This window comes from Colobus angolensis, unplaced genomic scaffold, assembly GCF_000951035.1.
Source record: "Colobus angolensis palliatus isolate OR3802 unplaced genomic scaffold, Cang.pa_1.0 Scaffold361, whole genome shotgun sequence".
Classification (NCBI taxonomy): Eukaryota; Metazoa; Chordata; class Mammalia; order Primates; family Cercopithecidae; genus Colobus; species Colobus angolensis.
The window spans coordinates 1,985,823-2,000,138 of NW_012116944.1; the positions used below are offsets into that span (position 1 = coordinate 1,985,823).

Here is a 14,316-nt window from a genome sequence, read left to right on the forward strand (position 1 = left end):
TGCAGTGAGCTGAGATCCGGCCACTGCACTCCAGCCCGGGCGACAGAGCGAGACTCCCTCTCAAAAAAAAAAAAAAAAACATTTAAAATTATAAACACAATTCCTAGCTCACAGGTCATAAAAAGCAGGCAGCAGGCTGGATTTGACCCACAGGCCATAGTTGGCTGCCTCTTAAACAGGCTTTTATACATTATGCAAAGTGTTTCAAATTCCAGAGACTTTGGAGACTTCTCGTTTTTTAGATTTCTCATTTTAAAACATATATAATACAAGTTTTCTTTCTGGATCAATATACTTACGTGAGAGAAAATAATTCAGAAAAAAATAAAATCCTTACTCAAAAAAAGGGAAAAGCTGTAAAACAAACGTTTCATCTTAAAATATATTTAGGAAATGTAAAATTAAAGATTAAAAATTTTATTCTATGTAACAAAATAATATGCATAAATCTGGCACATAATTTCTCAGTTTTTACTTTAGAAAAAAGACAGTTAAGAAAAAGGTTTATAAATTTCTCAGTCCCTTTTATACAAAGTTGCAACTGAAACGAGCAATCACTTAGGTGTACAACCATCAACTCTGAATATAATATGAATTATACCTAGGAACTGTAATTTACCAAGATGAGTTTTGCCTGCTTTTTGAAAAATGCACAATTATATCACAGAACGTTGTGGTTTCTACAATTTGTAACAATTTTCAAAAGGAAACTCCTGCCTCCATAATATAAGGAAACAAGAATACTCTTTCCATAGTCATCATCCTGTATAAAAAAAAACTTTAGTCTGATTTACCTTTGTCAAAGGTAAAATGATTCACATTTGCATGGATTACTCTGATTCTCAGTAGTTCCTAAACACAAAACAAATTTTGCATGAACCTTTATCTGGGTTTTCCAAAGCAAGTATTATACTGGCAGAAGTCCATGAGCCGAAGAAAAAGATACTGAACATAAAAGGTTTACCAACTTTATCCTTTCTAATTTTACAATAGCTTCAGGTATTGAGACCTAACTGGTTTCCTGTCCCTATCCATTGTGAACACATCTCAATCATCTACTTGTAATACTCCTCAGCACCATATTTTTGTCGTTGCTTTATTGTGCGACGTAGAAGATCCTTTCGTCCAGCTTCAATCATCTGTTCTTCCCAACACTTCATTTCATTATGATAACGAATTTCATCCTCTTTAGCAAGCCGAATATATAACTGAGAAAAAGCATAACTGTTAAAATGATTTACTTATTTTTTGAGATAAAATGATTATTTAAAATACCAATTAATTTCTGGAAAGGTTCTGTATATACTTTAGAAATTACATTACCATTCTACATGTATAAAGGCAGACTGGAGAAGAAATATTTTCGTGAGATAAAAGTTAGATGAGGAAAATGTTAAGAGATAGACTGTGATCTCTTTGAATGAAATTGTTACAAGTTCAGATCTTGAGGTGCAGGAAGGGGGCAACAGCAGGGTATGACTGCCACAAAATACAGTGGACACTCAGGCTTATGAGTGCTGTGGTTTCAAATACTAATTTTATTTGCAGACAAAAACTACCAAGAGAAAAATGCCAAACTGGTTCTGAGAATATGAAAATAATTTTAGAATACCTGTATTATTAGTAATACAAGGTTGTCTTCACATGAATCAACCCTTGCCCTAATACATTCTCTCACAGATATCCTAACTAGACACTTGAGACTAACAACCATAATACTCACTTCCTTTTCAGAATCAGACAGATTTTTCCAGTTTTCCTTTACAGTCTTCAGCTTTTCCTGTAAAACAATATATGTTTAAGTTAAGGTAGATATGGAGACTACAGTCATCTTTATTATTCATTCCAACGACAAAAACTCAGATACCAAGAATTACAGGCAAAGCCTCATCAATTCTTAACATCTTTTCTCTCTAAACAAAAACTATCAAACTGTTACAATTTCCAAAAATGAATTGAATGAAGGTATATATTTTTGATTCAGAAATATTAATATTCAGGTATAATCTATATGTTGTCATAAACTAACTTCAAAGTCTGTTTTTATTCCTTCCCTATAGTGTTAGGTTTTATCTGAAAATCTGTGCTTCAGTGTTTAGATACTGTAATAAGAACAATACAACACAAGTCCAGTAAGTCTACTTAGCTTGGAAAAGGTTATTTTACCTCCCTTGGGCTTGGCTCTTCATTTATAAAATTAAAGAGATAGAATTTTTTTGTTGTCGTTTTTTTTGGAGACAAGGTCTGTCACTCAGGCAGGCAGGAATGCAGTAGTATGATCACAGCCCACTGCAGCATTGACCTCCTGGGCTCAAGTGATCCTCCTGTCTCAACTTCTGGAGTAGCTGGGACCACAGGTGTGCACCACCATGCCTGGTTAATTTTTTAAAAACCTTTTTTATAAAGATAGGGTCTTACCATGTTGCCCCCGGCTGGTCTTGAACTCCTGGAATCAAGCAACCCTCCCACCTCAGCTTCCCAAATTGTTAGGATTACAGGCATGAGCCACCGTGCCCAGCCAAAGATGTTTATTTTTGCTCTCCCTAAAATCCCATTAAACAAAGAAACCTTTTAAGGCATAAACCCACATGAACAAAGACAACAGAAGAGGGCACTATCAACACAAAATTCTGGAAGCTAAAAAGCAGATGCATTAGTGGTAACTGACTTAACTGACAAAAGAAAGCTAACTGTTAAACGGGCAGCTGAAAAAACCTAAAAGCAACTGATTTACAATACAGAATTCTCAAGTATCTCAGGAATTGGCAGCACCAGATAGGTATAAAACAGGTGAAGCTAAGGTTAAACACAAGATTGGCTGAAAGACTGTTTAAAAAAGAGATTAGGGCCGGGTGCCGTGGCTCACGCCTGTAATCCCAGCACTTTGGGAGGCTGACACGGGCAGATCATGAGGTCAGGAGTTCAAGACCAGCCTGGCCAATATGGTGAAACCCCATCTCTACTAAAAATACAAAAAATTAGCCAGGTGTGGTGGTGCATGCCTGTAGTCCCAGCTACTAGGGAGGCTGAGGCAGAAGAATCGCTTGAACCCGGGAGGCGCAGGTTGCAGTGAGCCGAGATCATGCCACTGCACTCCAGCTTAGGCCACAGAGTGAGACTCTGACTCAAAAAAAATAAAGAGAGGTTGGGTCGGGCACAGTGGTTCACAACTGTAATCCCAGAACTTTGAGAGGCTGAGGTGGGTGGATCATCTGAGCTCAGGAATTCGAGACCAGCCTAAAGTAATACGGTGATACCCCCGTCTCTACAAAATACCCAAAAAATTAGCCAGGCTTGGTGGCACATGACTGTAGACCTAGCTACTCAAGAGGTTGAGGTGGGAAAATTGCTTGAGCCCGGAAGGCAGAGGCTGCAGTGAGCTGAGATAGTGCCACTGCACTCCAGCCTGTGTAACAGGCTGCCTGTCTCAAAAAAAAAAAAAAAAGAAGAAGTTAAATTTCTACCATGGCAAATTGTAGGACATTTATCCTCTCTAGAGAGTAAAATAGTGTCACTCTGTGAAAACCAGGTACAGGTACAGTTGAAGGAAATAGTACCATGCTAATAGCAGACAGATTAAGTTAAAATATATCCAGCAGTTCAGGTGGGAAAAAAAAGGAAAGAAAGCTAAAGGAAAACAGTATGGAAAAAATAAGAAAATTAGAGGACCAGCTCAGAAGATGCATATACAAGTAGCAGGAGTTCTAAAGGGGAGGGAAAAAACCACCTGATCACATTCAAAGGACGAATAATCAAAACAAGTTTTAAATTTCTCAAAAGCAGTACAAAAAGGTAGAAGAAAAAGACTTTTACATTTTGAAGGAATATGTTTTCCAAACTAGAATTCTATGCCCAGTCTAACAAGTGAATGTGAGGATACAGACATTTTCAGACATGCAAAACTCAAAAACTTAATTTCCCATGCACCCTTACTGGGAAAGATGCTACACAAGAATCAGAGAAAACCGAAAAAGTAAACAACAGAAGCAAAAGCAGCACCACAAGGATAATGAAGGAGATCTCAAGATGTTAGCTGCATACTAAGATTAGAAGGCAACAGTCACACTGGAACAAACCCCAGTTTTCAGAGTTAAACTGAAAGAAAAATACATCCTAAATTTACTAAAAGCTGGCGAATACTGAGGAGTTTGAGGTTGAACTATTGGTAAGTACAAAAAAAAAAAAACCAAATTTAAGTGAACAAAGACATAAGCAACTTCAGGGAAAATAAGTTTCGTAAGAAAAAATAATCATAGCATATGACGTAGCTCGGCTGTGAATAAGCTTACATAATCATAATCATAATACTATTAGGTTGGTGCAAAAGTAACTGCTATGTTTGCCATTACTTTTAATGGCAAAGACCACAATTACTTTTGCACCAACCTAATATAAAGACACAACACCAAGCTAACCAAAATTTTAACTATATTGGGAGGTAGGGGAATGGAAACATGAGAACCGTAAGATGACAGTTAAATGTCTAGCTTAAATGGTGGTAGGTAATGCTTAAAGCATAAGATAAACAATGATTAAAGTTGAAAAAAAATCAAGAAGCAACAATATAAAATGTTATTTAGGGATACGGAAACAGAATTTGTAAAGTGAACTACAGATGTAATAATCCCGAAGGCAGAATGCCAAAAACTCCATCTTAGATTAACATGGGTTAAGGATCTAAACATCCATTTCTCTTACCATGTCATATGATTCAAGAAAAAAAGCAACTGCCCATTTGGAGCTTCTAAGAAGCAAACAAACAGGAAAGACTAAGCCACAGCAGGGATTGACAAGCTTTCTGTTTTCTTTGACACACTGATATGATGACATTCATAAATATAACACATCCCTATGGGCATAACCAAAATTTTATTAAAAGACATAAATGACGCAACAGGTTACAATCAATTCCCCATAGAAAATATTGCAGCTCTACTCTCATTCTTTCTAGTGACTGTAAAACAGTTAAGAACTGCTGAAACAGAAAAGCCTTCAGAAGAACTTTAACATCCCTACATATTTTAAAAAATGTTAAGTATTTAAATTTAAAAAGTTGGCAATGTATGTATATATGTGTTGGCAACTACATACCCAAATTGATTGTATGTGGTAAGAAAAAAGATTTTTCTTAAAAGAGGGCCTTATCAGAAGAGTTTACTGTCTGGATATCCACTACTTTTCTTCACTACCTGACATATGGCACTCTAGACTTTTCTAAGTATTTTTTAAATTAAACAAAAATGTATTTCAGCTTTACCTGCGGTGAATCACCCTTAGCTTCTTGGAATCTGTCAGCTACATAAACATTATAAGCTGAGCGAGGTCTTTTCGGTTTTCCAAGCAGTGTTAACTCCTGAATTAAAAAAATTGGAGGGTCAGAAACAGTGTTAATCTCCATGAGACTTAATTTTACCTACAGAAACTTTATTCACTACCATGCATCCAGATTATTCCTTAAAGTGAATGTTATGATTCTTATATAGTGTGATTATTACATCTTGTGGTCAGAATTGTTTTGACAGCACTATTTTGAAAATTATATTAGATTTCACCAGTTGTTTTCCATACAAAACCATTTCCTTTACCTATTATTTTCATAGTCTCCGTGAAATATATAACTGAATATATATGTACAAAACCTTTTTAAAAGATAAAACAATCTCAGGTGCATCCTTGCAAGACACTACCGTCCCCTTGACCAAATCACTGCATGCTTCCACCACAACCCAAGAACAATGGACTATCTGTTTAATAATCTTTCATCTCATTCCATTCCCTGAATGTCTCCACCTTTAAAGCTCCATCATTGTGTTAAATTCGTTTTACTGGTTACCAAAAGGGAAGAAACTATGGAAAAGAATACAAGTATCCCTTACTATCAGTTTAATTTCTGAGTTCAGGGAGTGATACTGCATTATCATACTTAAGTTTCTGAATTTGGATGAAGTAGTACCTGTAATTTATAAAATTCTGTGGCTCTTAATAGCAATTTGGCTATAATCAGTAACAAATTCAACTTTTATTCATAACTGTAAGTAGGACTCCTCTGATTTACTTTCTTCTTTCCAAATCTCTCAGTCACTGCGTATTGAAACTACTATAGACCCCAAGCACTTTAAAACTCAACTATTTCCCTCTTTGTTTCTAGAGCTATCACTAGGGATTTCTCTCCTGAGGGTTTTACTTGTAACTTCCTAGTCCTCACACTTCTCAGTTGATCTCTGAACTAGCTGGTACTGGGAGTCAAGAACAATTACAAAAGAAAGAGAGAATGACAAGGGAAACTTTATAAATGTCCAGTTCTCGTTTCTGGTCCTCTCTACTCTTAGCACAGTTGGCTGGGTGCATTAAGGAGGAAGGGAGGGCCGGGCGCAGTGGCTCAAGCCTGTAATCCCAGCACTTTGGGAGGCCGAGACGGGTGGATCACGAGGTCAGGAGATCGAGACCATACTGGCTAACATGGTGAAACCCCGTCTCTACTAAAAAATACAAAAAAAAAAAAACTAGCCGGGCGAGGTGGCGGGCACCTGTAATCCCAGCTACTCGGGAGGCTGAGGCAGGAGAATGGCGTAAACCCGGGAGGCGGAGCTTGCAGTGAGCTGAGATCCGGCCACTGCACTCCAGCCTAGGCGACAGAGCGAGACTCCGTCTCAAACAAAAAAAAAGGAGGAAGGGAGAATGAAAGAGCGAGGATATACTTTAGTAATCATTCTTCCAAACAGCATCCTTACGCAGACACTCTTATTTTTCACTCTTAGTATCTTTCTGGCTTCCTTTTACTGATTAGATCAGCCACCCTGAAGTAGCACCACCATGGTCTCAAAACTGGGAGGGTCAGCTTAAAACATTAGGGTCAGGGAAAGATGTTTTGGTGTCTCACATTCAAGGGTGTAATCTAGTCTTTCAAAGAAATAGTTTTAACTCTGATGATCATTTTGTAATAGTGTAGGTACACAACTAGCAAACTGACCACCTCACAACCAATACTGGCTCTATGAAAAAAATGTAAAACTTTCAAACGATGAAATTTATGTGAATTAATACATTAAGCTGGGAACTACAAATTTTGAACCATGTGAGGTTTTTAATAATTATTTCTTTGAAGAAAAAAAAAGAATTCCATTCTAAAGGCACTTAATTGATTAGATAAAATTGGCATTTTCCTGATGTGTTAATGAATTAATGCAGTCTACTCAGCAATATTCCATATCAAACTCACCATAATCTATAGAATAATTCAAATCAATACGTTATTCTAGAGAAGACTCAGAAGCAAAGATTATTGCTACTCCTGGTTTGACTGTTTCATAACTCTGTTCCTGTAGTTTTCATTACTGTTCTACTAACTGTACACCTTAAATGTGGATACATCTGAAAGTAGCAACAAGGATTTCCAAACAGACTCAATGGCAAGTGGGCCTAGTGACTATCTCACTTTTCAGAAGAGAACTATCCCACTTCTGCCTAACTGAAGAATACCTGATGACATTCTACCATATTGTATCTGCCTATTATTATTAAGAGAAAATTACCTATATTCATAGTTATATAAATCTCAATTCTTTACCATAAGAAAAAAGTATTTCAATGATACTCACTTTTCTTTTTGTCATAGCTTTCCTTTTTAAATGCTTGTCCATGATTTCTTTTTCCAAAGATGTAATCTGATTTGGAGTTAGCTGTTCTTTAAATCTGCTTATCTTTTCTTTGTATACCTGCCAGTCCGCCCTATAAGCATCTTGATATATCTATAAATAAAAAACCCAAATCAAGTCAACAAACTATTGCTGGCAAATTCAACACAGCACATGCCAGGGAAAGGCAACTACATGACTTCAGATGGACAGATTTTATCACCAGGTGGAAATGTGCTCTAGGATGAGACGTATATGGATTAAAACATACATTTTTCCTTATACATACTAATCAAGGTGAGAGTTTAGTAATCAGCCTCCATTTTCAAACTGCTGCCACTTCTTCACCTCTACCCCATACATCCATATTCTCACTATTTATGCAGATGAGAAGATATAAAGTTTCTTTGTAGATAACAGATTATTTTTTAAAAAGTCTGATCCATCTGGTCCTTTAAAGGACATGACAATTGCTCCTAACTGCAGAATAACTGGTCAGCCATGTTGAAAACTTATGTGCTTACTTTTTTCTTTGAATCAGGAAGTTCCCTCCAAAGCTTGGCAATTCTTCTAATTAGTTCTGTAGGTTTTGCATCTATGGAATGAAATAAAATGAAAAAAGATGCCACAATTTTACATCTCAGGATAATTTCTAAAGATATCCAGGAAAGCACAATCCATACCACACATAACTTAATATAATGATTTAACTTTTCTGTATCCAACTAATTTAAATGTAAGTAATTTATCCAACATCATTAAAAGTCTGTTATCTAACAACTAAAGAGTATATCATATACCACCAGAAACAGTCAACAGTTTGATTACTAGGTGTTTTCTGTTTTTTGTTTTTTGTTTTTGAGACAGGGTCCATCACCCAGGCTGTCCACCTAGGCTGGAGTGCAGTGGCACAATCTCGGCTCAATGCAACCTCCGCCTCCTGTGCTCAAGTGATTCTCCTGCCTCAGCCTCCCAAGTAGCTGGGACTACAGGTAGGCGCCATCATGTCCAGCTAATTTTAGTATTTTTTGTAGAGACAGGGTTTCGCTATGTTGCCCAGGCTGGCCTTAAACTTCTGAGCTCAAGCAATCCACCTGCTTCAGTCTCCCAAAGTGCTGGGATTACAGGCATGAGCCACTGCACCAGGCTGATTACTAGTTTAAGAAGCTGGATGATCAATTGCTTCAAGTTTTTTACTTCCATATTTCAAGCAAAACACTGTTTCAAGTCTTTGAGGAGTTATTAAACTTATAAAAGCTAACGACAAAACACATTCTCGATTCATATAACATTGCCTCGTATTTCAGTAACAGAAATATCATTTGGAAACTATTCGAAATTCAATCTGTTATTCTCCACTTTCTTCTTCATCTTAACCGGAATGACGGCGTGCAATTAATTGATTTTTAAAAATACCTGTTAGTACTAACTCTTATATTTAAAAGATGTGGGTACTTAAGCATGTCTCTGAAACCAACTCCTTACCTATAATGTGAGCTGCTTTTTTTTTTTTCTTTTTTTTTTTTTTGAGATAGGGTCTCCTTCTGTCACCCAGGCTGGAGTGCAGCGGAGCAATCATGGCTCACTGCAGCCTCAAGTTCCTGGGATCCAGTGATCCTCTCACCACAGCCTCCCAAGTAGCAGGGACTACAGGCACTGTGCCCCGACGCCCACCTCATTTTTTGTATTTTTGGTAGAAACAGGATTTCCATGTTTCCCAGGCTAGTCTCAAACTCCTGGGCTCAAGCAATCCACCCATCTTGACCTTCCAAAGTGCTGGGATTACAGGTGTGAACCACCTCACCCAGCCTAATGTGAGCATTTTTTATTATAGTTCGTTAGATTTTCACAACTGCCCTGTGATGCTTTAGAAATCATAAGAAAAAAAAATAGCTATTATCTTTACACTATAACCTAAGAGCCCTACAGGCTTTCTAGGGCGTCAACAAACATCCTACCTGGAAACGTTTTTTTTCAGGCACCCAAGACAAGAAAGGATTTATCCTTTACAACCCACCATCCCCTTGGCAAGGTTGAGGTCTGAATCAAAGAACCAGAGTGGCTCTGAACTCCTATGATGGAAAGGTTTATGTTTTCTTATCTTGAAAGCTCCTGAAAGTAGCAGTAATTTGCATAGAACTTCACAGTTTATGGATGCTTAACAGAAGCTGCAACTTTATTAACAATTCCCTGAGGCAGAAAAAGGAGGAGCTAAGCAAGAGAAAATAATTCATCAGTGGTCCTCTAGACCAAAGGCAACCAGGTCCCAAATTCAGCTTTTTTATCCTCTTCCTAGGTTGCTTTCTACACTACACGTTACTTTAAAAATACCGTTTATTAGTTCTCACTTATGTTGAAAGTATCTTCATTTGGTATAAAATAGAACTTCCTATTTTACAGACATCAAATGATTGTTCCTGCAGTCACTGAATGCTTTAGTACTGCAATTCAAGATTGCTATTTAACTGCTTAATGGCATTTTTAAACACGAGAAAAGGGTACATGCCCCCAAACTCCTTACCTGGGTTCTCAGCTCTAAATATGGGTAGTTGTTCTTTAGAAAATCGAAGGTAAGAACTTACAGGTTTCTTTGGACAACTTGCCAAGACAGATGAAAAACACTTCGGTAAATACACAAAACTACATATGAATAAAAAGAAAATAACCAGTATCAGATGTTTAACTGTCAATATTCATATGTATATTATGAACATAGATCCCAAATAAGAGATGTCATCAAGATACTCCTATGTCTCCAACGGCTTCAACAAGAATGCTAGAGACTTATTAAAACCCTGTCCTAAACGGAGGGGAGTGACTGCAGGACGGAAGTCTCAAAGCCCTTACCTCCTAGGAAGGGCAGGGAGTGGAGGAAAGCGTCTATACTCCAGCTCCTGGACCCCGCCTCTTCAATGCCTAGATGGTGGCAGGAGACTCCGAACGAATTCGCAGAGGCGGCGGAACGGATCCAAAGCTACACAGTGAGGAGGGGTGGGAGGAGCGAGTGGAGGGCAGCAAGAAGCAAGGTACGGGGTACTAAGGAAGTAAAGGCCTGATCTCAAAGCCACCGTCCCCTTGGCAAGGTCGAGGTATGAATCAAAGAACCAGGGTGGCTCTGAACTCCTAGGAGGGGCAGACAGTGAAGGATGGGGTCTACATTCCAGCCCCGGGACCTCCTGGGCCCTGCCGCCCCCTAGGGCACAGGCGAGCGGGCCTACCTGAAGGGGGAGCGCAGTCGACTCCCACAGCCGGTGCACAGCTCCGCTCCGGACCTTCCCAGCGCACTCAGCACGCCCCACATGCTCCGGAGGAACGCCATCGCTCCAGCGGATGAGGCAGTAACCCGGCCCCAATCTCGGAGAACCTCCTGACACTACAGAACAACCCCAGCAATCACAACTAGAACCCGCGTGCTACCCTCCGGGGTTTGTTATCATGCCCGCCACTAGCGAGGCACTATGGGAAATCTGTTAACATCCGGTCGGTAGATGGGGGCGGGGCGGGGCAGGCCAGGCCGGAATTGGCGCAGGCGCGGGAGAGGGTCCCCCGGTGGGCGGCACTGCGTGGGAGGAAGAGGCGCCGCGGAGATGAAGGGAAACCGCAACCCGCTAGCCTGCGGAGGCCTCTGGCCTCGAGGGGGCGCTGCTGAGCCGCCTCTGGCCCCGACGGCCCGGAGCAGTGGGTTCCTCTGCCGGGCCAGGAAGGTGATGGAGGGACCCTGTTGGAGGCACCCCGACCCGGCGTTGGCCGTTGTCAGCCCGTGACGGCCACAAAGGCTGTACGTAACAGACAGTCCTGCATCCAGGACCCCGAAGTCCGATCGGCAGGTGCTGCGCGCCAAGCGCAGCGTCTCAGTTCAAGCCAGGCCTGGGAGCTTGGAGTTCAGAAATAGTACCGGGAGAGGAGGGGATTCGCACACTTAAAAATGCAGATTCCAAGGCCTTACGGCAGAGCTTAATTCCGTGTGTCTGTGTGGGGCCCATTAATCTGCATTTTAGCGAGTTTCCCAGAATTTGACAAGTTCTAATGTCTGTGGTCTTGGGACCACATTTAAAGCAATATAGCTTTAGACTGTTTATTCTGCCATCTACTGCAGTCTTCCAGTCTGGCCTCCAGCCTGCTTAATTTGAGCGGAGGAAACTGACTAGTTGTGCACAGTCTCTAGTCTCAATTCTAGTTCCAGTATTAACATTAACGACTTGACTTGGGAATATTGCATTCCCTCGTTAAGATTCAGTTTCCCCCTCTGCAAACGAGGATGTTAGACTAAATCAGAGTTTTCCCAACCAAAGCCCTGAGAACTTGTGACAAGTATGCCTGAGACATTGATGTGTCAAAAATTGCTGTACAATTTTTTTATTTGTGTTATACCATTTTCTGTATAGGCAATGGCATGAAAAAGATTGGGAAGACCTAAAGATATCTAAGGGTCCTTCCAGCCCTTAAACACCAGTTGTTTCAGAGCTAACCACCTTCCGAGACAGCCTTTCTTCTGTTGTATAGCCATAATCGTTAGAAAATTCTTACCAGTGTCATATTGAGCTGACAGTCTATTACCTTTCTGTAACTATGAAAACATTGGCTCTCTGGAAGTAGGATTATGCTTACTTCTTTTAAGCGGTAATAACCACTTCCCTTTTATAGACTCTAAGGGTTGAAAGGGACCTTCCAGGTCATCTGTTCAAACCTCCCATTCTGGCATGGAATAAACAGGTTTTCTTCCTGAGTATATACTATGTACAACGCCCTAATCATAGATAAAAGACACAGTGTTGTGCCCCAGCCCACCCCCGCCCCCAGCCCCAAAGGGTGAGGTAAAGTAGTAAATAATTACAACACGGGGCCAAGATAGAAGTTACATTTAAGTTGATTTCTAAAATAACTTGTTTCCCTCTTTGTTCTAGAATATTTTTGTTCTTTCAAATGTTTGACATAAACTTCTTTCGGATATTAAACAAACTTTTTGTTGTTTGCAACTTTCATTTGTATAAATCTTGCTGTAAATACCTTAAAAATCAAATCCATAACATTTTTCATCAGATACCAATCTTCCTTAAAACTCACGTACATTGCAGTGATAATTTTACTTCTAAAAGCAGAATTTGCAAAGAAACATAACTTTATCCACTAAAACTGTCATTTAACAAAAAGACATGGTTGCAATTACTTTATAAAACATGAAGACTTACTGCAGTCTTTCCCAGGGTCGCTTTGTTGTGAAGTTCGTCTAATCCCATGACTTCAGCTATTAGTTATAGCCTGATGATTGCCATATTGAATCCAGTCCTCTGGGTTCCATATCCATATAACCACTGTCTTCTGTACATTTTCACCATCATGTCCCACAAGTACTTCAATTTCAACATTCCCTGAACAAAATTCACTATCTTTCCCCCATCTTGAAGTCCTTTTCTTGGTAAGAGGCACAAGTTTTCCTCTTTAATCATCCGAGCCAATAACTTGATAAATCATTTTAGAATCTCCCCATTGACACTGCACCCGCCATTAACCAACTGATGAGTATTGCTGATTCTACCTCATTCATCCCTCTACTATGTATTCCCTCCTCTCCAGTCCCATTTCTGTTGCTTTTGTTCAGGTCAGTAATGTGCTGGTAAATAGCTCTCCAAAAAAGAAAGCCCCAATTGGTAGTGTTTGCTGAGTTCTATGGTGTAAATACTCCCACCATTGCCAGATTTCATGCTACTGACAAATTTGTCTTTCCCTATTAACATGCAAACACACATATTACATAACCAGCATTGCTCCTCTCTTTCTATTGAACTTTTAGTATTTCTTAAATTAGTAATATTTGAGCAGAAACATTGTGGTAGTTGATGAAAAATTAAAACAACATACCCTGAAGTTGGATTGCACTTTAATATTTTCAGAACTTTTAAAATAACTTTATTTGGTTGTATGATTCACAAATCAGAAAAAAAAAAAAAAAAGGTAGAGAAGGTATTGTCATGATCATTATTCCCAATTTCCAGATGAGAAAAATGAAGTTCAGAAAGCCCAACTCATAAGATTCCAACAGTAAGTTGTGTAGGTAAAAATTGCAATTCATTGTACTGTGCTTTTCGTTTGTATCAGATCACTCAGACTCAGTGAACATGCCACATCATTCCAGCCCAAAATATTTTTATTGGATCATCTATAGTGTGTGAGTTCATATCATTTACTTGTGACATCATGTACCACTCTGGCTTCTGATCTTTTTCTCTATGTATACATATTTTTTTTCCTCAATAGATGGTAAGTTATATTAGGAAAAGACTAAATCTTATGCCTTCTTTTATCCCCTATTGTACCTAGCACAGTACACTAAGCATGATAGATGGGTGAAGAGACAGACGGATGGATGGATGAACTGATAGATAGATAGATGGATAGATAGACAGATAGATGACAGACATACAGATACATACAGAGAGATGAATAGTGTGAAAAGATTACCATCTGCACAAATTATTTATATATAAATTTCACCCCATAGAGAACAACTACCTGTTAGAAGTGTCATTTGCCAACAGAAGGACACATTTGCCAGTGTATGGAGATGGAAACCATGTAAAATTCTGAAATATACACATCCATGAAAGTAATGATTATGGTTCATTGAGACTTGCACATTGGTAAAGCAGCAGGTAGTGTCAAGAAACAGCAGGAGCAACCAGAA

The 14,316-nt window shown here is 39.1% G+C and overlaps 1 protein-coding gene across 2 annotated transcripts; it reads right to left on the reverse strand.

Annotated features, from left to right (window-relative positions):
* Window positions 1–396: 396 nt before the first annotated feature.
* TFAM (transcription factor A, mitochondrial) lies at window positions 397–11,489 on the reverse strand. 2 transcript variants are annotated; one of them, XM_011953456.1, is made up of 7 exons: window positions 10,853–11,489; window positions 10,156–10,274; window positions 8,159–8,229; window positions 7,599–7,748; window positions 5,258–5,353; window positions 1,724–1,780; window positions 397–1,208 (listed from the first exon to the last, which is right to left on the reverse strand). In XM_011953456.1, exons 1-7 carry the CDS (start codon window positions 10,951–10,953, stop codon window positions 1,056–1,058), a joined length of 747 nt encoding a protein of 248 aa, XP_011808846.1. In that variant the 5' UTR covers window positions 10,954–11,489; the 3' UTR covers window positions 397–1,055. The 2 variants fall into 2 exon arrangements, with proteins under 2 accessions (XP_011808846.1, XP_011808847.1); XM_011953457.1 differs by lacking the exon at window positions 5,258–5,353.
* Between the last annotated feature and the right edge of the window lie 2,827 nt (window positions 11,490–14,316).

Bases quoted from the DNA above. Each gene is read 5' to 3' on its own strand.
- TFAM (XM_011953456.1), bottom strand. From the start codon at position 10,953: ATGGCGTTCCTCCGGAGCATGTGGGGCGTGCTGAGTGCGCTGGGAAGG. The intron at 10,275-10,852 runs GTAGGCCCGCTC...ATTCATATGTAG, and splicing joins CGACTGCGCTCCCCCTTCAG to TTTTGTGTATTTACCGAAGT. The intron at 1,209-1,723 runs GTGAGTATTATG...GCTTTTTCTCAG, and splicing joins TGTCTGATTCTGAAAAGGAA to TTATATATTCGGCTTGCTAA.